This window comes from Hyperolius riggenbachi, chromosome 3 (assembly GCF_040937935.1).
Source record: "Hyperolius riggenbachi isolate aHypRig1 chromosome 3, aHypRig1.pri, whole genome shotgun sequence".
Classification (NCBI taxonomy): domain Eukaryota; kingdom Metazoa; phylum Chordata; class Amphibia; order Anura; family Hyperoliidae; genus Hyperolius; species Hyperolius riggenbachi.
In genome coordinates, this window is record NC_090648.1 from 148,851,299 (window position 1) to 148,869,477 (window position 18,179).

Genomic DNA, 18,179 nt, shown 5'->3' on the forward strand with positions numbered 1-18,179 from the left:
GTCTGCCATCTTTATTAGTTACAAGCCTGAAACAAGCATGTAACCAGTGGAGTCCAGAAGGGTTGAGATAATCTGGTCTGCATCCTTATTTGAGGTGAATGATCAGTAAGAGGGAAAGGGAGAAGATCAGCACAAGAGGCAAGTAGCACTTTGAAACAGAATTCAGCAATGGCGCAATCCATATTTCTTTTATTTTTAAAATGATCTGTACAACTATTATGTGTCATTTTTACCCACAGACTTCATGTTAAAGGTAATGCTTGATGCACAAAACAGCTATTGCATGTTTTATTACAAAAATACTTTAGTTCATGTGTTGACTAGTTACATGCGCAAACATTTTTTGTGTTATCAATTTAAGTACAAGTGTAACTTTTCATTAGGTAATGTTAAAAATATGTACTGCTCCCACAGTAAATGTTGCATTGAATTTTATGTGTAAACAATTAAACAACTGTAACTTAAAACAAAATGCACTGTGCTTGAAAGCAACAATGAAGCAAACAAAAAATAAAAAAAGTTAGAGTGAATCTGAATCTCATAGACCCTTCCTGGTCCTCTCATTGTTCCAGTTCTATCCCCTGTTCAAATTTGCCACCACCGGTAGCCTTTGGAATGTTTTATAGCACTTGTGTCCCAGAATGCTTCCAAAAACAGTTTAGAGTTGCCCATCCATTGGCCAAATATTCGCAATGGGGGTGACAGCTTTGGAAAGAGAACACAGAGAAAGGAACAGGAAGGCTCTATAGTAGGCTTTCTCAACTAGGGTTCATTGAGGACATTGCAGGGTTTCTCTGGCATTTCTCCCTCTGGTGAGACTGGCCTCTTTTAGTGGAGTGAAATAGTACCTCGTTGGCTCCTCTATGGAAAGAAGGGCTAAACTGGGGATCAGTATAATAAGTAACCAAAAAAAGTGATAGCGAAGCAGTATAATAAAGAGCCCTACTATAGGTAGAGATGGGCCGAACCTCCTATTTTAGGTTCGCGAACCCTGTTCGCGAACTTCCGCGAAAGGTTCGGTTTGCGAAAAAGTTCGCGAACCGCAATAGACTTCAATGGGGAGGCGAACTTTGAAAGTTTAAAAAAATTCTATCAACTGGAAAAATGATAGAAAACATGTTTCAAAAGCTCTAATACCTGGAGCCACACCTAATTGAGTGAAATACACATCACTGCTGGAGGACCCGCCCACCCTCCCTCCTCCAAGCAAGGTCCTTTATACCATTTGCCTACCTACACTAATTAGTTATGGGACAGCTGCTATACACACTCTGCTAGGGAGAGTTCATTGGCTGGGATTTGAACCTGGGTCTCACTGTATGGTGGACAAGCACACTAACCACTATACCAACTGAAGTTGGCCTGAAATTGCTGGCCTAAAATTTACTATTTATGCTCAATACAAGAGAAAAAGTAGACAAGACAAATAACATTTATATCACACTTTTCTCCTGGCGGACTCAAAGGACCAGAGCTGCAGCCACTAGGGCATGCTCTATAGGCAGTAGCAGTGTTAGGAAGACTTGCCTAAGGTCTCCTACTGAATAGGTGCTGGCTTACTGAACAGACAGAGCTGAGATTTGAACTCTGGTCTCCTTTGTCAGAGGCAGCGCCCTTATCCATTACACCATGCAGCCACTGCTTACAGATATTTAGCCAGACATGGCCTTCTCTTTTGTGTTATTTGTCTTGTCTACTTTTTCTCTTGTATTGAGCATAAATAGTAAATTTTAGGCCAGCAATTTCAGGCCAGCTTCAGTTGGTATAGTGGTTAGTGTGCTTGTCCACCATACAGTGAGACCCAGGTTCAAATCCCAGCCAATGTGAGTTGGCTTTTATGCTACAAATCCTTAAAGGGAACCTAAACGGAGAAGGATATGGATTTTTCCTTTTAGAATAATACCAGTTGCCTGAATCGCCTGCTGATCCTGTGTCTCTAATACTTTTAGCCACAGCCCCTGAACAAGCATGCAGATCAGGTGCTCTGACTGAAGTCAGACTGGATTAGCTGCATGCTTGTTTCAGGGTGTGATTCAGCCACTATTGCAGTCACAAAGATCAGCTGGACTGCCAGGCAACTGGTATTGTTTACAGGAAACATCCATATCATTCTCAGTTAAGGTTCCCTTTAAAGGAGAGCTGTAGTGAAAGGTATATGGAGGCTACCATATTGATTTCCTTTTAAGCAATACCAGTTACCTGGCTATCCTGCAGATCCTCTGCCTCCAATACTTTTAGCCCTAGACCCTGAACAAGCATGCAGCAGATCTGGTGTTTGACATTTTTGTAAGATCTGACAAGATTAGCTGCATGCTTGTTTCTGGTGTGATTCACACTACAGTGGCTGGATAGTGTACTGGTTAAGGGCTCTGCCTTTGACATGGGAGACCAGGGTTTGAATCCTGGCTAGGTCAAGTACCTATTCAGTAAGGAGTTCAAGGCAAGACTCCCTAACACTGCAGGGTGGCCTCTTGAGCGCGTCCCTGTGGCTGCAGCTCTTGAGCGCTTTGAGTCCGACAGGAGAAAAGCACTATACAAATGTTTGGATTATTATTATTATTATTATTACTGCAGCCAAATAGATCAGCAGGGCTGCCAGGCAACTGGTATAGCTTAAAAGGAAATCAATATGGCAGCCTCCATATACCTCTCACTACAGTTCTCCTTTAAGCAACCTAATGGTTCTATTGCATTGAGCATAAATGGTACATTTTAGGCTAGCTTCACTTACTACTGTAGTGGTACAGTGCTTAGGGTGACGTGCCCACCACACAGTGAGATCTGGGTTCAATTCCCAGCTATGGTATGATGTATACTGGTTTTTAAAATAGTATAATTCCCTGGCAGAAGAGACCCTCCTCCCTCCGGTAGGAGGGAGGAGGGAATAGGTAGAAAGGGAGGAGGGAGGTGGGAGGAGGCCAATTAAAATCTCCCTAGCAGAGTGTGTAGCAGCTGTCCCATAACTAATTAGTGTAGGCAGACAACTGAGTCAAATGGTATAAAGGACCTAGCTTGAAGGGAGGGTGGGCGGGTTCTCTAGCACTGAAAGCAGTGTGTTTGACAATAACATGTCTGCTGACAGTGAAATGGAGGGTAAAAATTTTGCTCAATACAGCATTATGGGGCGAATCGAACTTTCGCAAAAGTTCGCCTGATGCAGGCGAACGCGAACCCCCAAAGTTCGCCTGGAACCGTTCGCCGGCGAACCGTTCGGCCCATCTCTAACTATAGGTGAGCACTGTAATTGTGGAAACTGGCATAAGGAACACTACCACAGGTTACTGTAATAGGGAGCACTATAGAGTAGAAACGTTGAATGGGCCTAATTAAGGAGGCTGATACAGTAAGGGCCTTTTTCCACTGCACAGCTGAATTGCAAAATCGCTAGTGGTTTTTTAAATCGCTAGGGTTGCTACTTTATCATAGAAATCATGAGAAGTATTTTCCACTACAATGATTTGATTTGCAAATCGCAAATCACTTTCTGGAGCAATTTTAAGAGGGATAATGCAATGCAAAGGAAAAATCACAATTGCATAACAAAATTACTGAAAAATCGCTGGCGTTTGTGGTTTGTGATTGTGATTGCTAGTGGAAAAGGGCCCTCAAAGTTTTTAGTCGCACCTTCTTTTAAAGATCGGACCTCCTGTCAAATAAATCCCCACTCCCTCCACTAATACAGAGGTTCCCTGAGATCCAAAAATTATTTGAAGGGTTCCTCCAGGGTAAAAAAGTTAAGAAAGACTGCTCCATAGGACCCAGGGCCTCCCTCTCCATAGGTGAGTATCTGACTTTTTTTTATTTTGTTCGCTTCAGTGTCACTTTAAAACCATGGGCATAAGGTATTAACCACTTCACTACTGAGGGGGTTTTCCCCTTCGGTACCGGAGCAATTTTCACTTTTCAGCACTCCTTCCATTCATTCACCAATAACTTTATCACTACTAATCACAACGAAACAATCTATATCTTGTTTTTTTCGGCACCAATTAGGCTTTCTTTGGGTGGTACATTTTGCTAAGAATTATGTTATTTTAAAGAGACTCCGTAGCAAAAATTGCATCCTGTTTTTTTCATCCTACAAGTTCCAAAAGCTATTCTAATGTGTTCTAATGTGTTCTAGCTTACTGCAGCACTTTCTGCTATCACAGTCTCTGTAATAAATCAATGTATCTTTCCCCTGTCAGACTTGTCGGCCTGTGTCTGGAAGGCTGCCAAGTTCTTCAGTGTTGTGGTTCTACTATGAACTCCCCCTTCATGGCCACTCTCTGCACACTGCCTGTGTATTATTTAGATTAGGGCAGCTTCTCTCTTCTCTCTTATCTTTTACAAGCTGGCTAAATCGTCCTGTGAGCTGGCTGGGCTTTCACATACTGAGGAATTACAGACAAGGGCAAAGCTGTTTGCAGGAAGAAACGAGCAGCCTGAAACTTCAGTGCATGAGAACAGGGGGGAAAGAAACACACAAACGATCTCTTTAGATTCAAAAGGAAGGCTGTATACAGCCTGCTTGTGTATGGATGTATTTTCTATGTGTGGACATACTGTACATCAACCTACTTCCTGTTTTGGTGGGCATTTTGTTTGTTTATAAACAAACTTTTTAAAACTGTTTTTAACCACTTTTAATGCGGCGAGGAGCGGCGAAATTGTGTCAGAGGGTAATAGGAGATGTCCTCTAATGCACTGGTATGTTTACTTTTATGCGATTTTAACAGTACAGATTCTCTTTTATTTTAATGGGAAAAAGAAGATAAAATTGAAAAAAGTCATTATTTCTCAGTTTTCGCCATTATAGTTTTAAAATAATACACGGTACCGTAATTAAAACCCATACATATTATTTGCCCATTGGCTTCTTAAAATGTTTACAATTTTTCCCTAGTACAATGTATAGTGCCAATATTTGGAAATAAAGGTGCATTTTTTTGGTTTTGCATCCATCGCTAATTACAAGCCCATAATTTCATAAATAACATTAAAATACCCTTTTGACATATATATTAAAAAGTTCAGTCCCTAAGGTAACTATTCATGCATTTTTTGTGTCTTTTTTTCCCAATATGCATATCATTTATTTATGTAACTATGGGAGAGGGTGGGAGGTAAGGGGTTAATTTTAAATGTAATTGTGGGTCTTTTTATAAAAAAAAAATAAAAAATGAATGTAGGTGTAATTTTACCATTTGGCCACAAGATGTCCATGCATTATTTTTTATTAGCTGACTAAAAGTACGCTAAACCGGAAGTAATGTGTGGACGTGTTACTCCAGAAGATACAATGAAGCAGGCATCTCATTGATGCGAGCTGCTGCCATCTGCAGCCATTGACGAATATCTACGTACCTGAGCAGGAACTGAAGTCCTGCGGGATGTAGATATACCATTGCTGACCACAAAAGTGGTTAAAGTTGTCACAGTAATAATATGTTGGCAAAACCAGATGCTAAAGCATAATGTCTGGTCCCGCAACCAGGCCTTGGTCATTTGTCCATTGACAAGGTTGTATCAAATGAGATTTAGTTTTGTCATTCGAAAATTTGGCAAACTTTTTGCTTATGCCTGAATTCTATAACAATCTGACACCAATAAAAAAAAAACTGTCCTGCCCACGAGAGCTTGCAGCCTGCAAGCAGATGACATTTACGCGATGTTCAGTTGAGCTGCCGTCATTGTACATGAGCAACACACTTCTTTTGCTGATAGGTTTAAATTCTTCCACAATGGATATCTTAGCTTGAACTATTCTAGTGCCGTGTTTTTCTGGGCATCCATCCCAGCCCAGACAAAACTCTCTGACTCTTTCAGCCTGCACAGCAGTTCAAAGAATCATTTCCATTAACTGACAAACACTCAGGGAGGGAAATGACACCCAACAGCACCTCACATAGGAAATGGGCAGGCTGCACAAACATAATCAAAGAGAGGACTGAAAGGGGAGGTTGGGAATAGAGTATGGTTGTTCAAACAATAAAGAGAAAGACACAGCACTCTAAAAAACGCCTCCAGCTGTAACAGAGCCACTGTTGATGGCATCAGAAAACAATTATCTACCCGCATCAGAACAAAGCATCATCCAAAACTGCCTGTTAAGGAGTAGCTTTGACAATGAAAATCCTGAGAAGCAAATGGATTCAGGGCTCTGTCTGTCTGTAACAACATAGGCCAACTGATACAAATGTTTTTTCAGTGCTTAGCCTGCTCTATAATCTTTATTAGCTCATGAGCTTTAGTTAAATAAATCAGGTGTTAAGCCTGGTACTGATATAAGATAGCAGTTTTCCATATAAAGCATGATCGAACTACAGCATTTTTTAAATTATAGTTCTTATTTTATGTTTACCATATTTTTTATTATTGCATGGGCAGTACTATCATAATCAGAAAATCCAGCCTAGTGAATTACTAATCTCCCATTCAGTGCTGACTCCAAAAGAGCAGGCAATTTATGTACAGATGGACAGCCATTCCCAGATAAGTTATAAAAGACTGGAGTGGACAAGAATCAGAATCATTTCACATTTATTCACCAGGTACGCCCAATGACGTACCCGGAATTGTTTGTGGTAAACATAGCAAAGTCAGTAGAACATTGAAAGACAGACAGCATGATACATGATTGTGATACAGGCATAAAAATGAGAAATGTAAAAAGAATACATAGGGTGAGGGGCAAGTCCTGCAAGGGAGTGCTTGGAAGTGAATTGTGGGCATCAGGAGGAAGTCATGCTGGCCAAGGGAACTATTGACCTGTACTCTGGAGAGAAAAAAGAAAATACAGTGACTGACAGTTGAGATAGCAAGCTTCAGAAGGCAGAGCTCTCTGCGACTTTCAAAGTTGTGGAGCTCAATGGCTCTTTTGCATAGATAACTGGAGTTTCTTAACTCTTCCTGTACTGTAAACAATACTAGACTTATGCCTTTGCGCCTAATGTTTTATTTCTTAGCTGTACTACACATACAAATTATTATATCATTTTTTTTTTGCTTCACTGTCTCTTTAATTATCACTTATAAACAAGCTGATTTGCATGTTTTCTATTGAGGAAGCAGTAAGAAAGGAGCAATAGTCTTACTGCTGCTGCCAAAAAACATCTAGCCAGCCAGTCACTACTCTTCCAAGTAGGGTCAGCTGTAAACATTAGGTTGACACTTGCAGAAACATCATAATACAGTCAATTTTAATACCTGATGTTTGGACAGGTCAGGGTTGGGGCATTCTAGAGTCAGGATTTTAGGGGTAGGGTACTTTCATTGCACATTTTTGAGCTGCTAAGGGTTTGGAGTTACATTTTAAGGTGTACAGATATGTTGGCTCCACCTAATCTGTTTCCCAAAACAAGTACAGTACTTTTTAAAGCTTATTATCACCTGTAGGAAGAACGCATAATGATCACCTCCTCAGAAGGGTTTCTGATCTACTCTGGTCCTATATTTCCTCATATTGTATCCCACTTTATACTCAACAACATTGCTTCTTCTGGGCAAACTGGTAATAGTGAGTACTGGCACTGTCAGCCAGAGACACTCATCTTACTTCCCTATAGTGCCATTTATTAAAATGGACAAGAGCTGGTAGCCATTTTAGAAGGCATGAAAGTGGGCAGAAAGAACCTGCTGAAGGGAGAAAGAGTGAAGACAAGAAATGTTTTTTGGGGGGATGGAGTATATTGTTTTGCCCCAAACTCCACATTAACTCTACACACCTGCCTCCATGGTAGAGTGATAAAATACTGTATATCTTCTTATTGCTGTGTTCTGGAACCATCTCAGAATAACTCTGGATTGCCTCAATTTCTAAGTGAAAGATACACCTATTTGTTAAACAGATAAAGAGAGATACTTTCTGGAAAATTCATCTTTGAAACAGTGTCATCAGTGACTGGATAGTGTGCTGGTCAAAGTGAACCAAGCACCATTTTTAGGACCCAGGGCATCTCAATGGCACATTAACAATGCATGCCAATAATGTGGCTCATTATAAAAAAAATGTTTTACCTCTTTTTCCATTTAAAAGTAGCAGCGGACCTCCGAGGCCTGCCTGACTGCAGAAATTTCAGGCAGATAAGGATTGACATAATTATTTTATTGCACACATTAGCAGAGAGCAAACACAAATTTTCATCAGCAGGGGGGTGGGAACACTGTGCATCAATGAGTTTGGAGAAGTCACATATGCTATCTTTACACCTTCCCCTGGATAAATAATGGGCAGCTAGAAAGGGGGGGGGGGAACATGACAGTTCCTATAGCTATTAGAAAGCAGGTAAAAAAATGTGGCACTTGGTTCCCTTTAAGGGCACCACCTTTAACATAGGGGGGCTCGAATCCTGGCTGAAGCCGATAGCAGGGCTCGAATCCTGGCTGAAGCCGATACCTATGCAGTAAGGAGTCCTCGGGCACAGGCTCCATAACACTGCAGGGTAGCCTATTGTGTGTGCCCTTAGTTGGCTGAAGCTCTCAAGTGCTTTGAGTCCAATAGGAGAAAAGTGCTATGCAAATGTTAGTATTATGATAGGCCCATGTCAGTGTACTGGATGTGTGGATTGTTTACCAGTGCACATGCATTTTCTAATAGAAGCTAATAATCACTGTTCTTACTGAATGTGGTGCAATGCTATGAACTTCCAAACCACAGGCTGCATTTCCGTCCTCATTCGGTGCACAGCCCTTTTCAGGTGATTGAGAAATGCTGAATGTGTGAATTGTAACTCTGTGTTGTGGTGTGTTGGTGTGTTACATCACAGTGCATGGCCACCCTGCATTTTATACTGGGAACAGGCCCTCAGTCTAGTGTGCAAATGGGAACAGGATGACACTCTTATTTAACTGATGTGATCAACTTAAGATGACACATTTTGCAATAAAAGATCAGACATGTCTGGATTTATGTTCTCATCATCTGCTTTCTGTTTATTCCGACATATGGCAATCTTATGAAAATAAAAATACATAGAGGACATGGCATGGTGCCCACATCTGCCTTCCGCTGTGTGAATGGTGCGCTCTGCTCCTTTGAAGGCAGCTGGTTATGACCCCAAAATGTAGCTTTGTTCCTAATTTACATTTATATTGTTACTTGAAAAGAGCTACATTTATAGGATTATGCTGGGATTATTTTCTTGTGAGTCTGGTGTATTCTATAAAATTGCCAGACATTTTACACACTCCACAGCTAATAAATGTTTTAATGTCTTATTGTTTGTATACAGATGGAAATCCGATTTTAAAATGAATGTTGCCATAATCGTTTTTCACAGACCTTTAATTTACATTTACCAAGTTACTTTAATTAAAGACGAACGGATACCCGTATAATTCTCTGTGTAGCAGTGTGCCTGTTTGTGAGTACACCACTAAAAGTAATATTCATGGCTTCATTGCTAAAATTCACACTCTAAAATCACCATTGTGCTTTATCCGTAAGTAAAAAAGTAGGAGAAAGAAGGATAGTGTTAAAAGTAGTAGCAATGAGGTAAGTAAAGGTGTAAGAGGGGGTCGCGGCAGTGAGTAGTAGTAGTAGGAGGGTTATTGTTATGTGTAGCGGTAGTAGGAAGGTTATTATTAGATGTAGCGGTAGTAGAAGGATTAGTGATAGGGTTTAGCAGGAGTAGAAGGGTTATAGTTAGGTGTAGTGGTAGTAGAAGGATTAGTGTTATGTGTAGCGGTAGTAGGAAGGTTATTGTTAGATGTAGCGGTAGTAGAAGGATTAGTGTTAGGTTTAGAAGGAGTTATAGTTAGGTGTAGTGGTAGTGTAAGGATTAGTTTTAGGTTTAGCAAGAGTAGAAGAGTTATAGTTAGGTGTAGCAGTAGTAGGAGGGTTATTGTTAGGTGTACCAGTAGTAGGAGCATTATTGTTAGATGTAGCAGTAGTAGGAGGGTTATTATTAGGTGTAGCAGTAGTAGGAGGGTTATTTTTCGGTGTAGCGTTAGTAGGAGGGTCATTGTTAGGTGTAGCGGTAGTAGGAAGGTTATTTTTAGGTGTAGCAATAGTAGGAGGGTTATTGCTAGATGTAGCAGTAGTAGGAAGGTTATTGTTAGGTGTAGCGGTTTTAGGAGGGTTATTGTTTGGTGTAGCGTTAGTAGGAGGGTCATTGTTAGATGTAGCAATAGTAGGAAGGTTATTTTTAGGTGTAGCGATAGTAGGAGGGTTATTGTTAGATGTAGCAGTAGTAGGAGGGTTATTGTTAGGTGAAGCGGTAGTAGGAGGGTTATTGTTAGGTGTAGCGGTAGTATGAGGGTTATTATTAGGTGTAGCAGTAGTAGGAAGTTTATTGTTAGATGTAGCAGTAGTAGGAGGGTTATTGTTAGGCATAGCGGTAGTAGGAGGGTTATTGTTAGGTGTAGTGGTAATATAAGGATTAGGGTTAGGTTTAGCGGGAGTAGGAAGGTTCGTGTGAGAGAAGAGATTAGGACAAGTTTGATACGAGTATTATGATATTGATAGTATAATATCTGTGCTCTTTTGGGTTGAAACCGACTGGCCTCTTAGTATATTGTTAAAATATTAGAGGAATCCTGAGTTATTGGAAGAATTCTATGCAGAGAACATACTGAAAAGGAATGGATATTGTTCATAGTAGCATACAGTGTCAGTCCTGCCCGCACCAGTAGACCGCCATTGTAACTGTTCAGCCACTGAGATGCTTAAGACTGCATATCAGAATCCTTTTATTTGTTGTGCCCGGAATTGGATTTGGCACATGCATGGCTCAGAGCAGAAATGTACATCTAAACAATCACACAACACAAAAAACAGCAGTGTTTATAAGATACATTGAAAACAGTTCACTGAGAACAGTGTTTTACTAGACAGTCTGTCGATAACATCCTTAAAGGACAACTGAAGTGAGAGGTATATGGAGGTTTCCATATTTATTTCCTTTTAAATAACACCAGTTGCATGGCTATCCTGCTAATCCTCTTCCTCTAATCCTTTTAGCTGGAGACCCCTGAACAAGCATATGCAGATCAAGTGTTTCTGATATTATTGTCAGATCTGACAAGATTAGCCACGTGCTTGTTTCTGGTTTTATTCAAACACTACTGCATCCAAATAGACCAGCGGGGCTGCCAGGCAACTGGTATTATTTAAAAGGAAATAAATATCGTAGCCTTTATATCACTCTCACTTCAGTTGCCCTTTAAGGGTCTCAGTTGCCCTTTAAGGGACGGCAGTTCAAGAGGCTGACTGCAGAGAGGAAAAAATAATTCCTATGCCTTGAAGACCTGGTGGAGATGGCCCGAAACCTTCGACCTGAAGGGAGCCGATTGAAGAAAAGGTGGCCTGGGTGTAAGGGGTCACTGGCAATCCTCAACACTCTGGAGTGCAGTCTACTGTAGACTTGTAAAGGCGGTCAAGTGGGGAGAGGTGTTTCCCGATGATTCTTTCTGCTAATCTTATGTCTCCCTGTAATTTGTATTTGTAACTGGTGGAGGAGCCAGCGTACTAGATACAAACTACAGCAGGTCATCAGATCAGCATCATCAGGCATCCTGCTCCTGGCGTCCACACCAGCAGACCCATGGGATTGTGTCACACCCCCCCCCCCCCCCTTCACAACTACAGGCAAGTAGACCAGCCTGCACTGAACAGATCATGCACTGGTCCTGTTGCAGCTCATCCATAGCTGCTCCTGTTCCACATGTTCTCTCCTCTTAATAGAACAAGGCTGACCGACCCACACAAAAACAGTGGTCAATGGGAACTAGGTGAGAGCCCTGTTGTTGGGCCTGTGCAGGCTCGGTGGTTGACAAGATCTGCCCTACTTCCCTTCAGTCTGGTAGTACCTGTACACAGCCAAGTCACCCCAAGGCAAAAATACAGTCAAGCATGCCTGTGCTTTGATTTGTTTTCCTGTTTACACCAGAAGGATCTCTTGACAAGGACCCCTTATATGTTATTGAGGACAAGAAGGCTTTTGTTCTAGGAAGACATAACATATTTTATTTTGTTTTATCTCAGGTTCTGCTGTTTCATGATCAAAATTATGGAATTCATTATGAGTACACCATTCCAGTAAACCATTCTGCTGAGCAAAGGACTGAGGTGGAGAAGCAGCCAGACCCGCTGTACATGTGGACACACAGCAGCTGGGAGGGTTGTAGTGTGCAGTGTGGTGGAGGTAAGATAATTCACTATAATTTCATGTGTATCCAGGTACAGGGTGTGAATATGTCCATTCCAGGATGTAAATGTTACTCAACAGAAATGAACTATATGGGAAAAAATTTAAACAGATCAATGTGCGTGCTTCTCATATACAGTGGCTTGCAAAAGTATTCGGCCTCCTTGAAGTTTTCCACATTTTGTCATATTACTGCCACAAACCTGAATCAATTTTATTGGAATTCCACGTGATAGACCATTACAAAGTGGTGTACACGTGAGAAGTGGAACGAAAATCATACATGATTCCAAACATTTTTTACAAATCAATAACTGCAAAGTGGGGTGTGCGTAATTATTCAGCCCCCTTTGGTCTGAGTGCAGTCAGTTGCACATAGAAATTGCCTGATGAGTGCTAATGACTAAATAGAGTGCACCTGTGTGTGATCTAATGTCAATACAAATACAGCTGTTCTGTGAGGGCCTCAGAGGTTGTCTAAGAGAATACTGGGAGCAACAACACCATGAAGTGCAAAGAACACATCAGACAGGTCAGGGATAAAGTTATTGAGAAATTTAAAGCAGGCTTAGGCTACAAAAAGATTTCCAAGGCCTTGAACATCCCACGGAGCACTGTTCAAGCGATCATTCAGAAATGGAAGGAGTATGGCACAACTGTAAACCTACCAAGACAAGGCCGTCCACCTAAACTCACAGGCCGAACAAGAAGAGCGCTGATCAGAAATGCAGTCAAGAGGCCCATGGTGACTCTGGACGAGCTGCAGAGATCTACAGCTCAGGTGGGGGAATCTGTCCATAGGACAACTATTAGTCATGCACTGTACAAAGTTGACCTTTATGGAAGAGTGGCAAGAAGAAAGGCATTGTTAACAGAAAAGCATAAGAAGTCCTGTTTGAAGTTTGCCACAAGCCATGTGGGGGACACAGCAAACATGTGGAAGAAGGTGCTCTGGTCAGATGAGACCAAAATGGAACTTTTTGGCCAAAATGCAAAACGCTATGTGTAGTGGAAAACTAACACTGCACATCACTCAGAATGCACCATATCCACTGTCAAATATGGTGGTGGCAGCATCATGCTCTGGGGTGCTTCTTTTCAGCAGGGACAGGGAAGCTGGTCAGAGTTGATGGGAAGATGGATGGAGCCAAATACAGGGCAATCTTGGAAGAAAACCTCTTGGAGTCTGCAAAAGACTTGAGACTGGGGCGGAGGTTCACCTTCCAGCAGGACAACGACCCTAAACATAAAGCCAGGGCAACAATGGAATGGTTTGAAACAAAACATGCATGTGTTAGAATGGCCCAGTCAAAGTCCAGATCTAAATCCAATTGAGAATCTGTGGCAAGATCTGAAAACTGCTGTTCATCTAATCTGACTGAGCTGGAGCTCTTTTGCAAAGAAAAATGGGCAAGAATTTCAGTCTCTAGATGTGCAAATCTGGTAGAGACATACCATAAAATACTGGCAGCTGTAATTGCAGCAAAAGGTGGTTCTACAAAGTGTTGACTCACACCCCACTTTGCAGTTATTGATTTGTAAAAAATGTTTGGAATCATGTATGATTTTTGTTCCACTTCTCACATGTACACGACTTTGTATTGGTCTTTCACGTGGAATTCCAATAAAATTGATTCATGTTTGTGGCAGTAATGTGACAAAATGTGGAAAACTTCAAGGGGGGCACATACTTTTGCAAACCACTGTATATATATATACTTATATACACACAGTGCAAACAGTAAATTATCATGTTTGCAACAGAAGTCCTATAAAAATGCGAACACTCCCCCCCCCCCCCCCCCCCCAAAAAAAAAAAAACAACAACTGAAAAATGTGGTTTGCAGTCCTAAAGATACTCTGCATATTGACAATATAAAGTCCAATATTGGAACTTGTATCCACACATGTGCTTTGGATCCAGTGTAATCCCTCAGTGTGTACCTCAAAACAAGCCAAAAAACAAACGCAACATAGCGAAGCACTATTTTAACAGTTTATATCACACCACCATGCATCAATATGTCCCAAGAACATAGACCAATGGAATCCATTGAGAAGCGCCATAACCAGCAGGCACCCAAGTATCACAGCCTTTCACCCTGTAGTAATGCTGCCTAAATCACACTCTACTGTTTAGTACTTTTTCAATTGCAGAATGCTGAAAAGTTATTTTAACCAAAAGATGAAAAAATTATTTCCAAACGTAGAAGAAAAAGTGAATTCAATAAGGGCCAGTATCACTTTAAAACTGCTAACCTATATTGTAATATTTTTTTTTTGTCTGTGTTTTTTGTGTGTTTCTTTGCTTATTAATACAGAATGAAGGTCTTTCTGCACTGCTGAACTGTTAGCATGTTGGCGCTGGGAGCGTTATGCTCTGAGTACATGTGTGGGTAATAGTTAGGACCTCATTGTGCTGTGCACCAGATGCTAGCCTCATATGTTCCAGAGATAAAAGCGTGTTTAGTGTAACAGATGCAAAGTGCAATCCATACAAGGAGATACATCGCTTTCACAAGCGAAGCACAATATGCTCATTAGAACATATCCTATGAAAGTGGAATTATCTTGGATAGCTCCTCAATAAACGCATTCAAACAGATTGTATAATTGGCTGTAAAATCCCCCCGTGAGATGCTTTTGAAGCAGCGGCAGACAAATATGCAATCAGCAGCCAATGAGAATACCGTGTTAAGTGTATCAAATATTCCTGGCTCTTTGATGTGAATATTAACTTGTTGGGTGGGTGATATGTGAGATTGGAGGACATAACAGTGGGCACTATTTTAAAGTCCTAATTTGAGCTCATGTTTTTAATGGATATTTGGGGGCTCAACAGGCCACTGATGTGCGACAATTCACATGGGGAGTCGCAGACAATGGTGAAGGTCCATCAAACTCCATACAAGCTTGCACCAGACCCAGTCCAGACTCAACCCTTGTAGTGGTAGAACTCTAGTCCAGCACAACGTTTCGGACAACACAACAAGCACTTGACAAACAACACATTGTACTGAACTAGTATGCTGTATTACCACATTATGAATAAAAGCTAATGCTTGCAGAATTGCTTCCCCCACAAGGATTGAGTCCAGACTGAATCTGTCATATGCTGCAATCATTGCATTATCCCCATTACCAATAAAACATCTGAGTGAGTGCTTGAATCATAGTGCCATATGGCAACCAGTTATATTCAAACTTCTCTCATTTTTTCTTTTTTATTGTAGTTTGGTAACACAGAAAATTCTTATTGCAGACACTCACTGCTACATCTTTTGTATTCACAGGTGAACGGAGGACCATTGTATCCTGTACAAATTTAGTGAATAAGACTATGTTAATAGTTAATGAGAGCTTTTGCCTTCATGTGCCACGGCCGGCCCCCCAGGTGCGGAAGTGCAACACACAGCAGTGCCAGTCCAGGTGGGTTCTCTCACTAGCTGCACCTTGTCTGCTTTCATTATTATGGTGAAACAGTCCAAGATGTCATTCACCTCAATGGCTTTTATAACAGAACTAGTGACCTTAGCCCGTTTAAAAACGGGCTAGTTCTGTCACTGCGCATGCGCGCCCGCCGCACGCACACACACATCGCGCGCGCACACGCCTGCTGCTTCTGGCCCTGTCCTCCCTTGCAAGCATTCAGTGTCTCTGCATCCCTGCACATGCGCAGTGCAAAAAGAGCACTGACACACTGACAAAGCAGGACGCAGGGACACTTGCAAATTATATATAGAGATGGTATCCAGATCTTTACAAGGTAGCTTAACATATTTTATTCTAGGAGGAGGTGATTGCCAGTAAGGCAGATAATTCAGACTGGCCACTACAGTCCTCATTTTGAAATAGTAGAAGATACATTACAATTCATCATGTTATTTCTCACCTAACTAGATGAATGATTTACATTTTGAAGGTGACTTATATTGCTTTAAAAGGGCTCATATTGAAAAATGCCGTAGAATAGATACAATCCCTAGTTACTTGGGTTGAAAAGAGGCATACGTCCATCAAGTTCAACCAGAAAATATGGTACAACACTATTAGTGATGGTCATGTCTAGGAGAACTCATGGAGAAGCATGTGATTTGTTTCATCAGCTGATAGATTTGCAAAGCTCCGGTTTGCTGTGATCACATCCTGTTTTAGCACATGATCATGACTAGCAAATCAGAGACTTACATATTTATCACCTGACCAAACTTATCACATGCTTCTTCATGAGTTCTCCTAGACATGACCATCACTTAACACTAGCCTGCATCATCACATATTTCTGTTGATCCAGAAGAAGGTGAAAACCCTTACAAGGCATAGACCAAAGATTATTTAGGCTGGATTCACACTTTGATGCACTGCGTTGAGTTGAGTTGCATTGCATTGCGTTGCAGCATACTTTTTTCAATTGGTGCAACTCGACGCAACGCATCTAAGTGTGAATCCAGCCTGAACAATACAGCCCAGTCTCTAGTTAATATTCAGTCTTGTTTTGTTCTGTGATTTAAGCTTAATTTTCTGACCTTTTCACTATGTTAGTGATGGCATATTTGTTTTTGTATAAAATTAATATGGCATAAAATCTCTGTATTGATACCAACTTATAGTCATTATGAAGATGCTGATCTCTGGATTAAGCTTTACATCTATCAGTGTGAGGGGTGAGGGTGCTTTACTCATTGGTGTGACCAGCATTTTGTGTGCTCACAGATTTTATAATTCCTGCTTGCTGTTCACAGACGTAACTGCATCACCAAAGCAAGTGTTCCAGTTTCATTAGGCTGTCAGGTGACCTTTTATAGCCATGTTGTAGCTTAGATCTTTCATTACTACTACTGGAGTGGTCATGTTAGCAATTAAGATTTTATTGGTCAAATGTGGCTTGTGGGAGGCCATGCTTCATGTTACAGGTGTTGGTAACGAGAGCTGTGCAAGAGGCAGACTGTGAATGAATTTCAATGATGGACTGAAATCTACTTACATTTTTCTTGTGCAGTTTTATACAGTTAGCGTTCTCTTACTGCATGTATTCCTTCACCTTATTTGTACCTTCTGTGCAACAGGCCTATAGTGCACAGATTGTAGAGACCAAAATAGACTCCCTTAATAAATTGTGGGATTCCCATGTTACCACAGTTAACACTTAAAGGATACCCAAAGTGACATGTGACATGATGAGATAGACATGTGTATGTACAGTGCCTAGCACACAAATAACTATGCTATGTTCCTTTTTTCTTTCTCTGCCTGAAAGAGTTAAATATCAGGTATGTAAGTGGCTGACTCAGTCCTGACTCAGACAGGAAGTGACTACAGTGTGACCCTCACTGATAAGAAATTCCTCTTTTTATCTCTTTCTTGCTCTCAGAAGCCATTTTCTGATAGGAAAGTGTTTTATAGTTAGAATTTCTAATGAGTGAGGATCATACTGTAGTCAGCCACTTACATACCTGATATTTAACTCTTTCAGACAGAGAAATAAAAAAGGAACACAGCATAGTTATTTGTGTGCTAGGCACTGTACATACCCATGTCTATCTCATCATGTCCCATGTCACTTCGGGTATCCTTTAATCAAGAGTCTGCGTCACCTCAGCATGTCCCAGGCAAATGATGCTACTGAGAAATACAGTATAATTGTCATTATACTGCACTACATTATTTATTGTTCCATTATGTTGTTTGCCTCTGCAAATGTGACTTTGGGTTGATTCACAAAGCATATCTCATGAATTAGCTCACCTTACTTATTTTTTACCTCAACTATAAGGGAAGATTTTTTAATGAAATAAACACATAAGGGGCCTCATGCACCACGCGCAGGGAGCGCACAACAATTTTACCATTACTAGCACAGGGGAACACCAGCCATTAACCCATTAGTAGCACGTGCGTTATTATTATTGATTTATATCGCACCAGCATCTTTCGTGTACAGCATACAGGGTTAAGCAATACAAAATAAACAATACAACAGTTAACTATACAAAAGAAGAGTGAAGTACAACTGATGCAGTGAACAAATCAACTACAGATTTTTACACGGGG

General features: G+C 40.9%; 1 protein-coding gene across 1 annotated transcript in view; it reads left to right on the top strand.

Annotated features, from left to right (window-relative positions):
- The window catches only part of ADAMTS17 (ADAM metallopeptidase with thrombospondin type 1 motif 17), a 349,550-nt gene that overhangs the window by 269,251 nt on the left and 62,120 nt on the right, over window positions 1-18,179 (top strand). Inside the window, exons 19-20 of the mRNA XM_068273566.1 lie at window positions 11,966-12,125; window positions 15,422-15,557. Coding sequence (XP_068129667.1) covers window positions 11,966-12,125; window positions 15,422-15,557 — 296 coding nt within the window. The remainder of the gene's footprint in view (window positions 1-11,965; window positions 12,126-15,421; window positions 15,558-18,179) is intronic.